We start from the raw sequence: 20,291 nt of genomic DNA, 5'->3' as shown, positions 1-20,291 counted from the left end.
TTTTCATTTCCATAAGGCAGATTTCTGTTTTGCCAGCTATTTTTGCTATTTTCTCTGTAACAGAAACTACTAAAATATTAATAATTTGTTACGATATTTGTAATGGGAAAAATAGACATTTGCTTAGCTCACACTGGCACCCACTAGTGTATGTCACACTTAAATTAACTATTTGAATGAATATATAAACCCAAGAGACATTTTTTTTTTATTTCAATATTAGTTTTGGGATAGCTACACAAACACACTTCTGAAGCTCACACAGAGAAACCATGACGGTTATGGAAAGTGACACTGCATACAAGGCCTCTTTTTCTACAGGCTCAAAAGGCAATAGTTTTATTACAGTACATTGCTAATCCTACCTAGCTGAATGTCTTCTGCCTTCTGTCTCTGTTGGCGTACCCCAGGACTGTAATATCAGTACCCTTCCCCCGCACGCCACACTGTCTGAGGCAGCTCATCAGCTTAAGTAATCAATTACCACCTACACATGGATGCCTTTTAAATAACCTCTCCACGGTCGACTGGGATTGTATCTCTTAAGTTATTTTTAAGCTTCAAGGTATTAAACAATGGAGAGAGAAAAAAAAGCCATTAAAAAACATGAGTATGTAAAGTGTCTCTAAACTCCATTGGTGGATGTTAAATGACAATTTAAAACCATTCTATAAATCAACAGTAGTCCTGATATTCAAAAAACGGTTACTTACCTTTCTGTAACTGTTGTTCTTTGAGAAGTGTTGCTCAAATCTATTCCAGTTAGGTGTGTGCGTGCGCCGCGTGCAAGGATGTCAGAAACTTTTAGCCTCAGCAGCTACTCATTGGGCTGGCTGGGGAGCCCCCTGGAGTGGCGCCGATATGGCATTCTATATAAGACCCTGCTGGCCCAACCCCACTTCAGTTCCTTCTTGCCAGTTACTCCGAGAGAAGGGAAGGTGTGTGTGTGTGGAGAAATGGAATAGATATGAGCAACACATCTCGAAGAACAACAATTACAGAAAGGTAAGTAACTATTTTTTCTTCAAGTGATTGCTCATATCAATTCCAGTTAGTTGACTCCCAAGCCTTACCTCAGAGGTGGGGTTGGAGTCAAGGAACCGCAGATTGAAGAATCACTCTGTCAAAGGCCGCATCATCCCGAGAGTGCTGAACTATGGCGTAGTGGGACGTGAAGGTGTGTACCAAGGCCCATGTGGCAGCCCTGCAGATTTCCTGGAGGGGAACGTATGCTAGAAAGGCTGCTGACTATGCCTGAGCTCTCATGGAGTGAGCTATGACAGCAGACAGAGGGACGTTTGTCAAGTTATAGCAGGTACGAATACACCCGGTGATCCCATGAAGATATTCGCTAAGAGGAAACCGGAGTGCCTTTCATTCATTCCGTGATGGCGACAAATAAGTGGGTTGTTTTACAGAATGTCTTTGTTTTGTCTATAGAGAAGGCAAGCGCCCTTCTAATATCCAGTGAATGGAGGCATTGTTCCCGAAGGTCAGCATGCGGTTTTGGGTAAAAGATCGGCAGGAAGATATCCTGACTCAGACGGAAATGGGACACCACTTTTGGTAGAAAAGCTGGGTGAGGTCTTGGCTGAACTTTATCTTTATGAAAAATGGTATATGGCAGTTCACATGTGAGAGCCCATTGCTCGGACACCCGACATGCGGAAGTGATAGCCACTAGGAAGGCGACCTTCCAGGAGAGATAGAGAAGTGAGCAAGAGGACAGTGGCTCAAAAGGAGGGCCAATAAGGCAGGAGAGGACCAAGTTAAGGTCCCACGCAGGCACGAGTGGCTTCGTTGGAGGATGGATTTTTTCCAAGCCTTTGAGGAAAAGCCGCACAACCGGGTGTGCAATGCAGAGATGGCCGTGAGATGAACCTTAAGGGATCCAGAGGCTAGGTGCTGGGTCCTTCAAGAACATTAGATAGTTCAAGATGCATGGGACTGAAGAGCGCACCAGCTGGAGAACCTCTTCCACTTAGCCTCGTAGGTCCGAACTGGCGCTTTCAGCCTGGTTCAACCACGGATCCTCTAGGCCGTCATGTGGAGCGACTGAAGGTCCGAGTGTAGGACACGATTGTGGTTCTGTGAGATGAAGTCGGGGGTGAGAGGTAGGTGCATGGGAGCCCAAATTGACAGTTCCAGCAGGACAGGGTACCAACCCTGGCGCGACCAGGCAGAGGCCACCAGTATGATGTCCGCCTTATCCCGGAGGACCTTGAGGAGCACCTTGTGGACCAGTGGGAATGGTGGGAAGGCGTAAAGCAGTTGGCCCAACCACGTGATCAGGCTGTGGCCCTGGAAGGAACAGGAGGCTGGGCACTTCCTGTTGGTCCATGAAGTGAACAAGTCAATTCTGGGAAGCCCCCAGATGTGGAAAACAGAGTGAATGATGTCTGAGCGGACTGACCATTCGTGCGTGAGAAAATGCCTGGTTAAGCTGTCCGCCAGTACGTTCCGGACACCCGGCAGGTACGAGGCTTGCAGGGTGATGGAGTGGACTAAACAGAATTCCCACAGAAGGAGGGCTTCTTGGCAGAGCGGTAATGACCGGGCTCCGCCTTGTTTGTTCAGATAGAACATGGCTGTGGTGTTGTCTGTTAGGACTGCTACGCAGTGGCCTTGTATGTGGGGAAGGAACACTTGGCATGCAAGGCGAATCGCCCTGAGCTCTTTGATACTGATGTGTAATGACAGCTCGCTTTCGTGCCATAAGCCCTGCGTTGTCAGGCTCCCGAGGTAGGCCCCCCATCCCAGGGCAGATGCATCTGTAACCAGGGTCAGGGTGGGTTGAGGGGGATGGAACCAGATCCCGGCACCTACCGTATGGGGATCCAGCCACCAACATAGGGAGTCGAGTGTGTGTTTTGGGACTGTGAGCACCATATCTAGACTGTTGCGGCCCGTTTGATAAGTTGATGCCTACCATGTCTGTAGAGGTCTGAGTCTTAGCCTGACATGTTGCACTACACAGGTACAGGATGACATGTGACCTGAGACACTGCCTTGCTGTGGTGGTGGGAAACTTGTAGAGGCTGGTAATTATGCTTGCTATAGCCAGGCGCCGGGCCTCCGGGAGGAAAGCCCTCGCTTGGTTTGTGTCCAGGACTGCCCAGATGACCTCTATTGTTTGAATAGGGGATAGGACAGATTTGCTGATGTTCAGCATGATGCCCAAGCGACGAAACGTGTCCATGACCAGTTGTACTTGAGACCAGACTTGTTGGTGAGATCAGTCAGTCGTCGAGGTATGGAAAAACGTGAACGTGATGTCAGCAAAAAAAGCTGCCACAACCACCATGCACTTGGTAAAGACGTGAGGGGATGTGCACAAGCTGAATGGGAGGGCTGTGAACTGATAATGTACCTTGTTTACTATGAAACGGCGCAAACGTCTCTGAGGTGGAGTAACTGAAATGTGAAAGTATGCATCTTTCATATTGATGGCTGCATACCAGTTTCCCGGATCCAGCGAGGGAATAATTGTGGCTAAAGAGACCATGTGGAACTTCCGGTTGACAATGTGCTTGTTGAGCTCCCTGAGGTCCAGAATGGGTCTTAGGTCTCCCTTTGCCTTGGGGACAAGGAAATAACAGGAGTAGAAACCCTTGCCCCTGAGCTCCTGAGGCACTTCCTCCACTGCCCCTAGGGTAAGGAGGGATTGTACGTCCTGGATGAGGAGCTGCTCATGAGAAGGGTCCCTGAAGAGGAACGGGGAAGGGGAGTGGGAGGGCAGGATGGAATGGAAATGGATAGAATATCCCATCTGTACCATGCGAAGGACCCAACGGTCCGATGTAATACGGGACCAGGCATGGTAGAAACGGGATAGACGGTTCAGAAAGGAATAATTGTCTGGAGTGTGAGATGGTAGTCCGTCCTCTAGCGCACCTTCAAAATGGGCGCTTAGGGCTTGGAGGTGGCTTGGATTGTCCTTGACACTGTCTGGAGGGGGTACGTGATGGTCTACATCAAGAGTACCTGCTTCTCCAACGGGAGAAGTCTTGCCTGGGTCTAGGTGGGAAGGGGCGTTGTTGGGTGGTCTGGGGCTTAAACGGCTTTCTTTGGCTAGCTGGGGTATGCATGCCCAAGGATTTAATAGTGTTTCTTGTGTCCTTCAGGCAGGAATTGGTTTGCTCTGCCAACAAGCCTTGATCATCAAAGGGGAGATCTTGGATGGTGTGCTGCACCTCAGGTGGAAGTCCTGAAGACTGAAGCCAGGCGTTCTGCCGCATGGCAATGCCGGATGCCATAGTACGTGCAGCCACGTCTGCAGCATCGAGGGAACCCTGAAGGGAGGTTCGAGCTACCAATCTGCTCTCCTCAGCAATGGTCCCCCAATTCCATACGAGCCTCTGCTGGGAGAAGGTCTTGGAACTTAAGGACCGCAGAACAGGAATTAAAATTGTATCTACTGAGGATCGCAAGTTGGTTCGCGATCTGTAGCAAGAGACCATCAGTAGAATAAACTTTTCTTCTGAAAAGGTCCAGCCTTTTGGAGTCCTTTGATTTGAGAGCAGACCCTTGTTGACCGTGTCTTTCTTTCGCGTTCACCACGTGAACCACAAGTGAATATGGGGCAGGGTGGGTGAAAAGGTATTTGCATACCCTGGTGGGGACAAAGTATTTTCTTTCCACCCCTTTGGCTGTGGGGGAGAATGGAGGCTGGGGTTTGCCAGATGGTTTTGGCATTGGCTTGAATAGTTTTGTTCATGGGGAGGGTCTCCCTGGAAGGTCCCTCTGGGCCTAAAATGTCCACCATAGAATCCTCCTCCGTCACAACCTCCTCATCTTGGAGGTTCATATTTAGGGCTATGCACCTAAGCCGTTCTTGCAGGACTCTAAAGCCCATCGGAGGTGGGCCAGATGTGGACGTGCCAGCCACAGCCTCATCAGGGGAGGATGAAGACGACTTTATTGGGAGAGCCGGGTGGGAGGAGGCCTCTTGGTCAGCTGTGGGTAGCTCTTCCTGGGCACCTGAGGTAGCCCCTACCACGAGTGCTGACTCCATGGGTTGCTCCAGGTCCGGAGAGGGGTGGCTGAGAGTCGCCTCAGGAGGCCGGGTGTCAGACTGTGACGACGGCCGGGCAACCTGGTGATATGTCCAGGGCGTCCAAAATTGCCACTGGGGTTGCCAGTTGGGCACTGGAGGGTCATGGCCGAGGCTTCCCGGGGGCCAACTGGGGAATGTCCGAAACCCCTGAAGCTCTCCGATCTGCCAGAAGGAGATTGGGATCACGACGGACAAGGAGGAATGGTGCGCGAAAGGAGCAAGGGGTGCACTGAGTCCCTTGACAGACGAGTGTCGTACAGAAATCAGAGTTGTTGGGCTGATCGTGACCGCAACCGATGCCGTGTTGAAGACCGGTCCCGTGTTGGGGAGTGGTGCCACAAAGAGGATCGGTGATGAGTTGTGGGCCAATGCCATGGCGACAGCTGGCACAGGGACTGGCACTCCAAACAGCGCCGTGAGGTTGCTGAACGTGACCTGGACCTCAAGCGAGACCACGTTTCAGCAATCAACAGCAACCTTGAGCGTGAACGGCTCCAAAGGTTGGGGCTGCAGGACCAGCGCCATGAGTTTAACCGGTGCCGTGAGTCAGACCAGTACTCGGAGTGGTGCCGGGACTGCAAACAATACTGGGACTCAGAGCGGCGTGGAGACGCTGGTGTGAGGGCTGACAGTTCGAACATCGCCGGTTTATCCTTGGATGGTACCAGGACTCGGGCCAGAGCTGGTGCTTGGATCAGGGACACTGGTGCTGTCATTTCGATGAGCCCCCTGGCAGCCTTGAAGACATCTGGAGTGGAAGGCAATATAACCTCTTCCACTTGCAAGGTCCCCGCGCAGGGCTGGCACGAGCAGATCGGGGCCTAGTGGTCTTGTCAGGTTTAGAGGCCTGGTCCGAAGCTTGCTTGGTTGGGGCCGGAGCGGCTGCTTCCGGCTGAATGGGGGGTCCTCCCAAGGCTTGCTTCTTTTGAGTGATTGGGGAGTGGGAACAGTGCCGGAGTAGGCATTTCTGGGGCACGGGAGATCATCGGTCCCGAGACGGGTGCGGGATCTTCTACCACAGCCAGTATCACTGGGGGAGCAATGCGCACCAAGGCAATCGGTCCCACGTCTTCAGAGGGATGCAATGCAGACTCCATGAGGAGTTGTTTGAGTCGGATTTGCCTCTCTTTTCTTGTTTGGGGCTTGAATGCTTTGCAGATTTTGCACTTGTCGACTTGAAGGCCCTCCCCCAGATGCCTAAGGCAGGAGTCGTGGGGATCACCTATGGGCATGGGCTTGTTGCAAGAACTGCGGGGTTTGAAGCCCTGGGATGGCATGCCCCAGAGCACCGCAGAGCAGCCATTGAAAGGCGAAAGCTGCCCTCAACTACTGAACTATACTTAACACTATGGTAACACTTAACACTAAGGTAACTATCAACAATTAACTAACAAAGGTAACTACTAAGAGAAAGATTGGGATTAGTGGAGCACTTGAGAAACAAGAGACCACTGTTTCAAAAACCGTCATGGGCAGTAAGAAGTAACTGAAGTGGGGCAGCTGCTAGGACGAAAAGTTTCCAACATCCCTGCACACGGCGCACGCACACACCTAACTGGAATTGACATGAACAATCACTTGAACAACAACATTTATTACAACCTCAAAAAGCAACCGCATACGAAAAAAGTGTAATATGAAATTTACTCTGTAAAAAGAGCAGAAAAACAGCAGTCCTACCTCTAGCAGGAGGTCTATTAGTGGAGTCTGCTTGCTAGCAGGTGTGAGGCAGAGGTTATCGATTATGAGCACACGCATGAAGTCAAACACAAACTTCTTGGCAGGATGGTTGGTTAGGTAGGTCTTGGAGCCCACATTGCAGTACTCTGATTGGCTCCTGTTCATGCCAGTGTCGGCTGCAAATGCTCTGAACTCTTCAGCTGGGGATCCAACTTCATCATCAAGATCAGTAACCTGTGAAAAAAATCAACATGTTAAAAGTCTACAACTTTGCCATTATTTCCTTAACTGCTACTGGTTTTGTTCCATATTATTTTATGTTAAGAGTTATTTATTTACCCCATAATTCTGTTTCTCTGAAGATACCTTTTTTGAAAGATGGTCATTCTCAATGTGAAACAGGATGAACTCCCCAGCTCTTTTTTTAAAAAAATATATACATATACATAAATACACACATGCTTCTGTGATAATGAAGGGTATCACGGCAATGGCGAAAGAGTTCCTTGCCGTGTACTATTACACCAAAACTATATGAGCAACATAGCAAGATTCTTAATAATTAACTTTAAATACAATCAGAGAGGCATTCCAGTTTAGGAGGATTTCCCCACCCCCACCTTAAATTCATTAATGGATACAAACTGTAGTCTTTTGACAACCGTTGAGATTTACCAAATGTGAACAAATTTCTAACTCTAGCTAAGTATCATGCACATATGGAAAGTATAATACATATTTGTTACTGAAAGGGAATGTAAGTTTTGAAAGACTGACAGGCACTGTTTTCACTACTATCCATAGACACTATTCAGGTTTTTCAAGCTAACTTAAGATCACAAAGGAGTTGGGCAGAGATATTTTCCTACTATTCCAACATTTCCCCATATTATACACCAAATCATTCCTCTTATTCTAAACAGCCTTACAGATATTTTATTTCCATCATGCCTTCGGTGGGAAAAAGGTAAGAGAACTGTAATTTCACAATTAGCAATCTGTTTTCTGTAAAGTAATTTACAAGACTTATAATTCCATAATTAGCATGCTGCTATATGCAATATATTTTCAGCTCATGTTAACTGAACAAATCAGTTGAAGTGAATGAATTATGAGTGCACCTATTTCAAAAAGACACACTAGTCTGTACATTTCCAACTCTGTGCCTATACCTGGTATGGAGACATTATGTCAATAGCTGTATCTACTAGAAGTAGTTTGTGAAGGGATATTATTCTCCATTAAACTTCTTCACATCTCTGGTTATATATTTGTCAACATTTCAATCAATAAAACTGTGCTACAACATCAGCCATGGATAATCACTCTTTTCCTTTCCCTTATTGCTCTGTAAGTAAGATGGTGTGATCTGTAATGTGACATTCAGAGTGAAGCAGCCAACAAGGAGGAAATTCCAGCAAGCGGCATGTAAAAAAGGCAACACAAACACCGGAACTCCTGCCTCCTCTTCAGGTTGGAATGTAACATCTGCATGGGTACGTCTACACTGCACATTCCTTACAACAGCATGTAGAGTATATACACTGCATATCTTCTTTGCATGGCTATAAATAACAGTGTAGATGGTGAGGCACTGTTAGGGGAGTAAAGACATGCCCAAACCCTTAGGGTCTGTACCCCGTATAGCTCTCTACACACCCAAGCAGCGCCTCAGCTGTCCACATTGCTATTTTTACTGTGGTTGTAGTTTCAAGCTTTACCACATGCTTCTTCTCTGACCCTGGGCAAGTAAATTAAGCTATTTGTGTCAGCTTCCCTACTTCTGAAATGGGACCAATATTGCCCCATCTTACCCAGAAGGGCTGCTGAAAAGAATAAGTTCCTTTAAATCTCTGAGGTGGTCAGACAATGTACCAAAGACAAATATTCAATAAAATGCATATATCTCCCCCAGAGCAACGGATTGAAATTTCATAGTAGATTGTGCAGCAACTGACCTCCAATTTCGCATTAAGTTTTTTCAGTCAGTTGTTCACATTATAGATCGAGGCCTGATTAATTTAATCATCTAATTAGACATAAAATATTTTCTTTAAATGGTGAAAAATAACACGCTCTTGGTCTAAGAATCTAGGTATAAAAGTCCATCTCAGATCGGTAACAATCCCTTTAAAAAATGGAGTTCATAAAAGAAATGCCAACAGGACTCAGAGAAGCATAATGTGACCCTGCTGAAACAACCACTACATATCTATCTTATGAAGAAGTCTTTAACTTGTAGCCTATTCACTCTGGCTACGCTGTCTACTGGCTAACATTTGAGGGAAATGACAGGCAAGTGAAAACTCAATAGCCTAGCTGGAGTGTATTCTATTTTTCAGTTACCTACCATCTCAGAGTAAGGTCGGATGTTGAAAGGAAACACGGTTGCTGCCAATGCACACAGGAACTCTGGGCTCATCCACATTGAAGCCAGGTCTGGAACATTGTGATACAAATATCGAAAGAACTGCATCAAAGTGACCGGATATTCTCGAAGCCAAGAGCCTTCTTCCTCTGACTGCCAAGGCTATTTTGAAAAGAAATTGCAAAAATTATTGTAGATGGCAATAGTTAAAAAAGAACTCTCTTTCTAAAGTACAGTAACTCCTCACTTAACGTTGTAGTTATGGTCCTGAAAAAATGCAGCTTTAAGTGAAACAATGTTAAACAAATCTAATTTTCCCATAAGATTTAATATAAATACAGGAGGTTAGGTTCAAAGGAAATATTTTGGGGGCAGACAAAAGCATTATATACTGTACAGTTCTGTACTGTGATTAGGAAGTGCCCCTGGCTTACCCCACACAGATACAGCCAGCTGCAGGCAAGGACGCTAGGAAGCACCTTTGCAGTAGCAGCAGCAGCTTCCCCAGAGAAGAACAGGCTCGGACTTTTCCAGGAATGCTCCAGGCCCGCCTCTTCCTGTCCCTGCTTCACTCCAGGCCCACCTCTTCCCACCCCCACTCCACCTCCTCTCTGGAGCATGCCACATCCTTCCCACTCCCCCACAAAGTCCTAAGTGCTGCTAAGGACTTTCTGGGAGGGAGGGGGAGGAGCGGTGATGCAGAGCTTCCCTGCTCCTGCCTCCCCCTCCCAGAAAGTTGTACGCATGAAGTGTTGGGATGGAGGTGGAGAAGCGGAACTTGTGCAATGCACCCTTGTAAAGTCGCTGCTCTTCCACAGAATCTTACAAGCAGGCAGTCAAACGACGTTATAAGGGAGCACTGCACAACTTTAAATGAACATGTTCCCTAATTGAGCAGAGACGTAAAATTGAAACAACGTTAAGTGGGATGACATTAAATGAGGAGTTACTGTAATGTATTTTCTTAAAGAGCAATAGCTGTGTCACAGTGCAAGCATAAATACCGCTTGACAACTACTGGTATGTCTAACCTTTTTCATGTTATGAAAGAGAAGAAATAACTTTCCCCATATAAATGTAACAATTTTCTAGCTAAGTTAATATTTAATGCCTATCAGCCCACAAAGAATATCATATGATTTTTTAATGTAATATTAGGATATTATATCTAAATCTATGCTGCCTACGCACACAATTATTCATAGTGGCTTTAGCATGCAACTGCAGTCTCAGAATTGCTATCTCTTGGTGCTATTGCACCACACTGAAAAGAATACCAATACAAGGGGAGTAACATGAACATAGGATATCAAACAGGAGATAGAGCAGAAGTCTTAACATGACCCCTCCCAAATGACATTACATTTCTCAAGGAAATTCAAGATGAGACTCAGTCTCCTGGGTGGTGGGAAAAAATACATTTCTTACTGATGAAGAAACCAGAGACTTGGTCCAAGAACTTTGCTGGGAGATGCTGTCTAAGGGGGAAGGAAAGGGCAATACAGATGGAAGAATACCACCATCCAAGGCTGTCCATAGGCATACACAGCTGCATAGGGCACCTGAAAATTTGAGGCACGACCGGAACCGTAAGTGCTGAATTCTCATCTTGCCAGTGGTGCTTGACCGCCCCACTCTGCTCTAGGCCCCACTCTCACTCGATCCCTTCTTGCCCTTGCTCCACCCCTGCCCCGCCTCTTCCCTGCTCCTCCCCCTCCCTCCCAGAGCTTGAACATGGCGAATCAGCTGTTTGCAGCATTCTGGAAGCACTGGGAGGGAGAGGGAGGAGTTGGCAAGCGCAGGGCAAGAGGAGGGGGGCAGAGGGTGGCTTGGTGCCAGTGGGTGCTTTGCACCTATTGCACCCATCCACAGAATCCACGCCTATGACTGGGGCAGCAGGTAACAGCGGGTCGGCTCCCATACTCCCAGCGCATGCTGTAGTCTCCTTACTAGGCAGGAGGAAGGTGCCGTATTCAGAGAGTCAAATGTGCTGGTATAGGGGCACCAGTTGTGCCGGCATAGGGGCACCAGCATTCACAGACCCAAATGCACCGGCCCAGGAGTCTCTTCTTGCAGCTCTTCTGACCCTAATCCCTGGTGGAGTAGCAGAGTGATGTGTATCCATTAAAACAATTCTCTCTAAAACGCAGATTGAATAATTTCTGCAAAAGTGAAAGAACTATTGCATGGGAGATCGTTTGAACAGATACACACACCAAGTCTAAGTAAATATGGGAGTGTCAAACTCCCTCTTTTGATGAGTTTAGATTCAGCATTTAAAAAAAATACAACACACATTTCCTGGCACCCAGTGGATTTCTACCAGTGGACTTGTCTGTCTGTGAATGCTTCTTCATGCACAAATCTTTAACTCACATAGCTCCCAGCAGATGGGCACTGAAGTCTTAAATATTACCCAATGATGTAAATCAGAGAAGAAATTTCCTAATCTCTGCCAAGGGCATGTTACCATCTCCACTTTTTTGTAAAGTGCAAAAAATTCCAATTTTTAACATGAGTGAAAGTACTATTAATCTTACAGCCACTAGCATAAATGAATGAACTGTAGGCCAAGGGCAATTTTAGATGAGTAACAAAAGGCCAACTATGAGCAGGCTTGGTAGGATTCGATTTAAATCACTAGTCGTCAGTAAATGTTGATTTTTGACATCACACAAACTGACAGTTGTGCAGGGAGCCCTCTGAAGCACTGCTGTCATGGCCCCACTCACTCACTCATAGCCAGGAGTATGGGGGCCATCCTCGGGGAGGAAATGCTCAGTAGCAGGGTGGCCTCTTCTGTGGCCAGGGATCCATTCTCCTCGAGGCCCTGGCTGAAGTTCTCTGTTCTGCCCCTCCAGGTCTGCAGCCTTCCCCATACCTTGCACCCTGCAGCTCCAATGTCATGACCATGCTCCTTCACTCATCGGCTTGGAGTGTAGCCATCCCTGGACAGGAGCCATTCAGCAGCAGGATGGCTTCCCTTGCAGCTTGGAGCTCGTCTCTTCCTTGGGGTCCTGGGGGGGTAATGGCTTCTCCAGGCCATGACCACAGGCCTTCTCTGCATCTTGTGCCTGGGTGTTTCAGGCCCCTGAAGCCCTTCTGTCAGTGCTGGGAGCCCACTGCAAACCCTGTCAGCTCTGCCCTAATACCAACCCAAACACCCTTAATTTCCCACAACTTTTAAAATAGTTAAAAATTTTAAAAAGATGCTTAAAAATAAAAATTGATATTGTCAGATAAAAAAACAAAAACAAAAAAATTCTGCCAATCCAAACTACGAGACAGATTTATAATTCTGGTTTGCATCATTGTTCAATGAAAAACTAACCTTTCTAATCTGTCTCTTGCATTAAGGAGTTCAGCAGAGATGAGGTGGTGTGTATAAACTGGCCCCAATGGGACTCTATACTTACTGAATTCAGCATGCTCCTGAGCATTCCCAATAATAAAAAGGCAGCTTCTGTGCAAACATTGTTGATTGAAGACACCACAGTGCCACTGGAGGCAGGAACTCCAAATATAAATGTCCAGATAGAATCTAAATCAAACTATTGGAGGTGTGAGGGAAGAAAGAAAGAGAAAAAATGAAATTAACCTTTGTTCCTATGCAATTTGATTGATTTTCTGCTTTTCTCTATTACCGATGATTTGTTCACTTATTTTGACATGATATAGCTACCTAAGTACACTAAACCATGTTCTCTCCAAGCTTCAGCCTCAAAGAACTGCATGAAAAGATCATCGAATCGTTTGAAAATCATCACAAGGAATCGTTTGAAAAATCCCTCTTCCCGATGAACTGACAAAACTAAACATCTTTTTTCTCAAATCTTTCACAACACTGTTCCAAATCTCAAGCAAAGCTATCAACAGAATTCTGTACTAATGCTGTGACCTCAACTTACTTGATCAGTTTTCAGTACAAAATCCACAACATGCTACATATTTAAAAAATAAACATGCTTTTCCATCAAGTTTCAAGAATGCTATTACAAAACAAAACAAAAAAACCATAATTAAACAGAAGACCAGACCTCCCTCCCAAAAACTATAAGGTTGTTTAAAAACCCTGATCAACCTCTGGTTTTAAATTGCAATTAAAAAAACTTATTTGATTTTAAACGAAAAGTTGCACAGCTGTTGTACTCCTTCAACTACATTCAAATTCATCTAAAGGAAAACCAGAATTTGAGGGGTTTACCTCAATATAAGATAGACATAAGCCTTACATGCATCTGACGAAGTGGGTATTCACCCACGAAAGCTCATGTTCCAAAACGTCTGTTAGTCTATAAGGTACCACGGGATTCTTTGCTGTTTTTACAGATCCAGACTAACACAGCTACCCCTCTGATACTCCATAAGCCTTACCGACCAGGGGTATCATGCATTAATGTTTATGTGAATCCAGATGTTCAAAAGAACATCTTTATCTACAGATACTGCTCAAATTTTTGTCTTCTATTTCCTGCTTGTAAAGGGATGTAAGTGCTAACCAACTCCATTCTAAAGTGCAATTTGTCAGTTTAGAGTAGGAATTTTCCCTGAGGACCACAGAAACCTAGTCATCCTAGGTTTTTTTTTTTTTAAATACACAAATCCCTGACACGCATATACTGTACCAAAGAACTGAAGAAAAACTAGCAAAAGACACAAAAAATAATGTTTTTCTAAGTACATCAGAAGCAGGAAGCCTCCCAAATAATCAGTGGGGCCACTGGATAAACAAGGTGCTAAAAAAATGCTTAAGGAAGAAAAGGAGAAGCTAAATGAATTCTCTGCATCAGTCTTCACTGCCAAGGATGTAAGGGAGATTCTCACACCTGAGTCATTCTTTTTAGATGACAACTCTGAGGAACTATCCCAGATCGAGGCATCAATAGAGGTGGTTTTGGAACAAATTGAGAAATTAAACAGTAATAAGTCACCAGGACCAGGTGGTATTCACCCAAGAGTTCTGAAGAAATTTAAATATGAAACTGTCGAACTACTAACTGTGGCATTTAAGCGACAGGTTACATTAGCCTCTATACCAGATGACTGGGAGAGAGCTAATGCAACACCAATTTTTAAAAAAGGCTCCAGGCAATCAGAGGCTGGTAAGCCTAACTTCAGTAGCAGGCAAATTAGTTGAAAGTATAGTAAAGAAGAGAATAATCAGAAACATAGGTGTGCACAATATTTTGGGGAAGAGTCAATATGGCTTTTGTAAAGGAAAATCATGGCTCACCAATTTATTAGAATTCTTTGAGGGGGGTGTTTGGACTTTCAGAAAGCCTTGACAAGATCCCTCACCAAAGGCTCTTAAGCAAAGTAAGCAGTCATGGGATAAGAGGGAAGGTCCTCTAATGGATCAGTAACAGCTTGAAAGATAGAAACCAAAGGATAAATGATTGGTTAGTTTTCACAATGGTGATAGGTAAGTGATAGGTAAGTGGTGATAGGGTGCCCCAAGAATCTGTACTGAGACTAGAGCTGTTCGACATATTCATAAATGATCTTCAAAAAGGGGTGAACAGTGAAGTGACAAAGTTTGCCAACGATACAAAATCACTAAAGCTAGCTAAGTCCTGACTGACTGTGAAGAATTACAAAGGGATCTCACAAAACTGGTAACTGGATAACAAAACGGCAGATGAAATTCAACATTGATAAATGCAAACTAATGCATATTGGAAAATACAATTCCAACTATACGAAGTGATGGGATCTTAATTAGCTGTTACCATTCAAAAAAGACCTTGGAGTCATCATGGATCGTTCTCTGAAAACAACCTGCTCAATGTGCAGAATCAGTCAAAAAAAAGTTAACCGAATGTTAGGAACCACTAGGAAAGGGACAGGTAATAAAACAGAAAATATCAAAATCCCACTATATAGATCCATGGTATACCCACACATTGAATACTATGTGCAGTTCTGGTTCCCAATCTCTAAAAAGATATATAACAACTGGAAAAAGTACAGACACAGGCAACAAAAATAATTAGGGGTATGGAACAGCTTCCATTTGAGGAGCGATTAAAGAGTAGGACTGTTCAGCTTGGAAAAGAGATGACTAAGAGGGGATAAGATAGAGGTCTATAAAACTATTAATGGTGTGGAGAAAGTGAATAAGAAGTATTATTTATCCCTTCACATAACAGAAGAACCAGGGATCACATAATTAAATGAACAGGCAGCAGGTTTAAAAACAAACAAAAAAAAGTACTTCACACACACAGTCAACCTGTCGAACTCATTGTCAGGGGATGTTGTGAAGGCCAAAAGTGTAACTGGGTTTTCTACATACGGTTAGATGCCATTTTAGAAAAAATATTTTAATTTTTTTTAACCTTTTCCTACTAAAAACACAGTATATGTAACCCTAGGAAAACACTTTTCTAGAAATAAAGCAATGTTTTCTGAACAGTTTCCAAGGCATAGTCAATGACATCATCCCTTTGACCACATTCCCACAACTGTATCTTTGCAGGCAGGCCCTTAGTGCCAAGATAGAGCCCAGGACGTCATATAGGTACCAGGGTCAGTTCATATTGATCTGAACACAGAATCTGGGACTCATTTGCTATTTCTTATAAAATTCCACCCAACATATAGATTTTTTTTTTACAAGAAATCTATTCAGTACATAATAGCAGCAGTTATGACAAGTTTTTGTCATATGTTAGTGCATTTCATCACAATATGAATCACAAACGTCTAAATATAAAGCTGATAAATTAACTATGGAATCAATTTGGGGGAAATTAACCCATTATTCTCTTTGTTGTTACACAGAACTATATTGATATCTTTCTAAATAATCCCTACCTGGCAACCCTGATTACATCGGCTGCTGCTGACAGGTGCACTGACCTGCAGGTTTTCAGGCAGCTCAGTGACTGGCTGCTGCAGGAAAAGTGCCATGAGGAGGAAATAGAGTGCAGGTACATTAGTATGCTTAGGGAGAAATGACTGAAGAACCGGAAAGCCCGGAAAATGACAAGCATCCCGGTTAATTTCCCTGACAGTTGATCTGCCACCAGCACTCCTGCCAACATTGAACCCTAAGAGAAAAGGAAATAAAAAAGCCAAATGTGTTAACATGCAAATTACCGGTTTATAACATCACTTTTTAGTAAATTATTCAAGTACAGAAGGGAGCACTATAGAAGTGAACAGTAACAATGAATTTATACATATACACCACATTCATATTAACACCAGCTTGTTACGTTTTTCAATTATTAAATCAATGACAAAAACTTAGTCGTAAAATCCTCTCAGTATCAGATGGATGTTCTTGTAAGAGTTTCTCAGTAAACACAGGAATTGTAACGCTACTTCAAATAAATGGTCCACTAGGCTCTGAGAACACCCAGTAATGACTCTTCAGAGGAAGATTTAAAATTCCTATAAAGGACACCATATAATTACATTTCAGTGTCGAGAGTTTCATCGTAACCTCAAGTAGTTGGCTTATGTTACAACGCATTACTCTGACTGCCAGCGTGAGTGAATGGAATTTAAAGCATTTTTCCAGATATTTCATATATGACTAGTTTTAATTTTTACTAATTAAATCAACCTGGCATGAAGGATTAAAATACTCTTAATTTACCTTTATTTCCTACCAGAAAATGGAGCCAGAGTTAAGTAAAAGCTACTGGAAGCCACAAGAGCAAGTTTATACTGCACCTTTAATACCAATTCCTCTCAGCTCCAAAAAATGTTCAGTGATTGGGAAAAGTACAGAATGGACAGCACTGGTAAATAATGTAATGAAGAAGGGTACAAGTTTTGCAAATAACAGTGACATGCTAGTTCAGTTTCCATGACTACTCAGATACTTGGCCTTTCTGCTGACATTATCATCAGCAAGGTCAGTTAGTTACAAATATAATTTGTGATGTCAACTTTTGTTCACTAGAAACAAACTCATTTTATGCAGTTTACCAAAGAGCCATCAAATGATAATGAAATGTTCACTACTAATTCATATGAAATTCACAAACCTGACCCTGTAAGTGAATAGTTTCATATCCTATTTCATTAGGAATCTTTGATTTCTACTAAAAAAATTTTTAGACATATTCAGACAAGATAATCAGATACATCACTACCACTAGTTTTAAAAGTTTTGGACCAGAAACAATTTAAAATATCTCTATACCTGGGGTCTGGCTGGGTACCAACTTTGATATAATTTAAAACAAAGCCCCCTAGTTTCTTTTTAATTTTGGTCTCTATTTGTGATGTCCCCAAAACTTCTGACTGAATGAAAACTTTTTACTATATAGTTGACTTTCTACTGCCTTTAGAGTGAATACTAAATGAACAACACTGTCAACACTCTAAAGCATCAACAATTCTGAAACCCTAAGAAAAAAAATGCAAATACAAATTATGTCTAACACTCATATATTAGAAATACAAATTATGATTAAAGATTACCCAAACAAATGGTATGTCATGAATGCTAACAAAAATGCTCACTCTCACAACACAGTTTCAGATAAATTCTATTTTTCATAATTTTCTCCTACTTAACTAATCTTTTATTAATAACTGAAAGTTTAATTATATTTTTCCAGTTTACTACCCTGAGGGAAATGTTATGGGAAATAACTGTAAACAAAGAGAGACTTAATAGTTCCTTAATCGGAATAGCAATGTAGCATAAAATGGTTTTACAAAGAGGAATGACCTGGGTTTTAAATTTCGCTGATAAGTACAAAATATATATTCCATCCTGTAGCCAGAAGAAAAAGCACTATAAAGAAAAAGTAAAAAATAAAAAATAAAAAAAAGTACGCTTTCAATAAAACTTTATACCTTTCTTTATTCAAAAAATGAGGATAAGTCCTTCAGTGCAGAATGACACATTTTACTATATGAGGAAATGACTTCAAATATAGAAGTGGTAACTTTAGCAGACAAATACAAAAGGTATTGCCTACAACTCTGTTAAGACTGACAAAGTAAGGGCCTCATCCCAAACCCATTAAAGCTAGTGGAAAGACTCCAATTTAAATTCAATGTGCTTTGGATCTGACTGTAAACTGGGAAGTCATTTGAGAAATTCACTCTTCATCAGGTTGGGAGAAAAAGCCATATTGGATAGAATATATACTTGGCGGGATACCAATTCAGACTTCATAATTACATGCAGACACACATCAGATAAGACAGATACACCTTTTGGTAGAGATACAGAGTATGTCTCTACTTCAAGCTGGAGGTGTCAGTTCCAGCTTAAGAAGAAATACTTGCAGTAGCTCTGATTGAGCTACCGGGATAAATACTGAGTGTAGTGGCAGCAGCGCAAGCAGTGGGATGGTCTAGCCACTCTGAGTATTTACCTGACCAAGACCCTAGATATGTATTTGAGGTGACTAGCCCCTACAGCCGTTTGGGCTGGTGTGGTTACACTCCATTTTTAACGTGCTAGCTCAACCAGATATACCACGAATATTTCTCCTCGAGCTATGATTTGCAACTCCTGCTCAAGGTAGAGACATACCTATAGCCTTGCCTTCTTTGGGGAGAAGGAGGAGCAGAGTGGGGGGAAATGGTTTTTGTCCTTTTTGCCTCATTATAAAAGGTCTGAAAGGTTTTTGTTAACCACATCTAACAGTGGTCCCCAACCTTCTCCATCTGGCGGGCGACAAAGGACCATGGCAGTAGTCGAGCATCCACCGAAATGCTGCCAAAATTTGGCGGCATTTCGGCAATGATGCCTCTGGATGACTCCACGCGGCATTATCCAGAGGCAGCGGCGCCGAAATGCCGCTGGATGCTTGACCGCCGACCAGGACACAGGCGCATTTAGATGGAGCCGGCGGGCACCGCACTGGGGACCCCTGACATACAATATTGATTTTTACATTAGAAATTCAGGTCCTGTCTAACCTGGAAAATTCTATGATTAAGAACTAGCGAATAACGACATCATTAGTTAAGAGGCTGAACGATGAGCAACAGAAGGAAAGGAATTTTTTCATCAGCCTGTTTAAAAAAACTGTTTCATTAATTCCTACTCAACCTAATGCCTAACGAGCTTTTTGTGTTTCTGTTAAAGATTCAACATCCCTACCTCGTTAAAAATGAAGCAAAATGAGCAAAATCCCAATTATTTAAAAATCCCTTCCAAGTCACCTCTTCAAAACACTGCCCAGATTACGAGAACACATTCCATACGTTGGAAACAAAACATGACAGCAAGACAGCTATGGAATTGGAACCATGCCACTTCTCAGTGTCTCTTTTATCCCATATGACTCTGGTCTCTCATGACCTGATGCCAAAATTGATTCTTTAATGCTTGCCTTGTTTATTAACCCCCATCAGTTACTGCAATAAAAAGATTAACTATAACTTGCCTTTGTTGATGGAAAAGTCCTATAGTCCTATGTACATGTTTATGGTACAGCATTCAGACAATTATATCATGATAACCTTAAAGGAAAATTGCAGTGAAATATTAAGTAGTTCCCAATCATTAGAACTACTACAAAACTAGCTAGTGTTCAATCTTACAAAGGGATCTGTGCAGGTGAACCTTTACAGCCTCATGGAATCCTATTATCTTCAATGAGATTCCATGAGGACATAAAAGATCTATACCCTAACAGAGTTCCTCTGCAAGACTGGACCCAAAATGACTAGTAACTATTTTTTTTTAATGCCCAGTATATTAAAAAAAAAATAAACAAGAAACAACAGTGATCTCCCAATCCAAACTCTCAAAAGCAACTCCCCAATCTCATTCAAATCTCTCCTAAAACCTGTCTTTCCACAATGCACATAAGTGAGTTCAAAATTATAAAAACTGCTTTTCTCCTTCCTGCATTTCCCTGGGTATCCTGTCTTCTCTATGTCTCTAAGATTTTAAGCTCTTTAGGCAGATTTTTTTTTCATCTCTGTGTATTGTACAGTTCCTAACACATTGCCAGCATTAAATAAATAATATTAAAGCAGGAAGCAGCCATATTTTCAGAAAGAGAATATGGATCAACGCAGGAAGATCAGAGCCACAGACAGAGACATTTTGAACAATTTAAACTATCAGGCCATGTTTATGTAGGTGCCTAACTATGGTTTGAAAATTTGAACCAAAAATTGTTTTCATCTGTGTAATAGACCTTATTTTCTATTTTTTGGTTGATACTTAATGTAGAAATAGCTCTGAGGCATGAAATT

The 20,291-nt window shown here is 43.1% G+C and overlaps 1 protein-coding gene across 1 annotated transcript in view; it reads right to left on the bottom strand.

Annotated features, from left to right (window-relative positions):
- The window catches only part of WDFY3 (WD repeat and FYVE domain containing 3), a 244,999-nt gene that overhangs the window by 78,483 nt on the left and 146,225 nt on the right, over positions 1 to 20,291 (bottom strand). The window contains 4 exon segments of the mRNA XM_030564966.1: positions 6,737 to 6,970; positions 9,087 to 9,266; positions 12,521 to 12,655; positions 15,921 to 16,156. Coding sequence (XP_030420826.1) covers positions 6,737 to 6,970; positions 9,087 to 9,266; positions 12,521 to 12,655; positions 15,921 to 16,156 — 785 coding nt within the window.

This window comes from Gopherus evgoodei, chromosome 5 (assembly GCF_007399415.2).
Source record: "Gopherus evgoodei ecotype Sinaloan lineage chromosome 5, rGopEvg1_v1.p, whole genome shotgun sequence".
NCBI classification, from domain to species: domain Eukaryota; kingdom Metazoa; phylum Chordata; order Testudines; family Testudinidae; genus Gopherus; species Gopherus evgoodei.
Note: the sequence above shows the minus strand (reverse complement) of the source record. Positions and strands in the feature narration are given on the sequence as shown.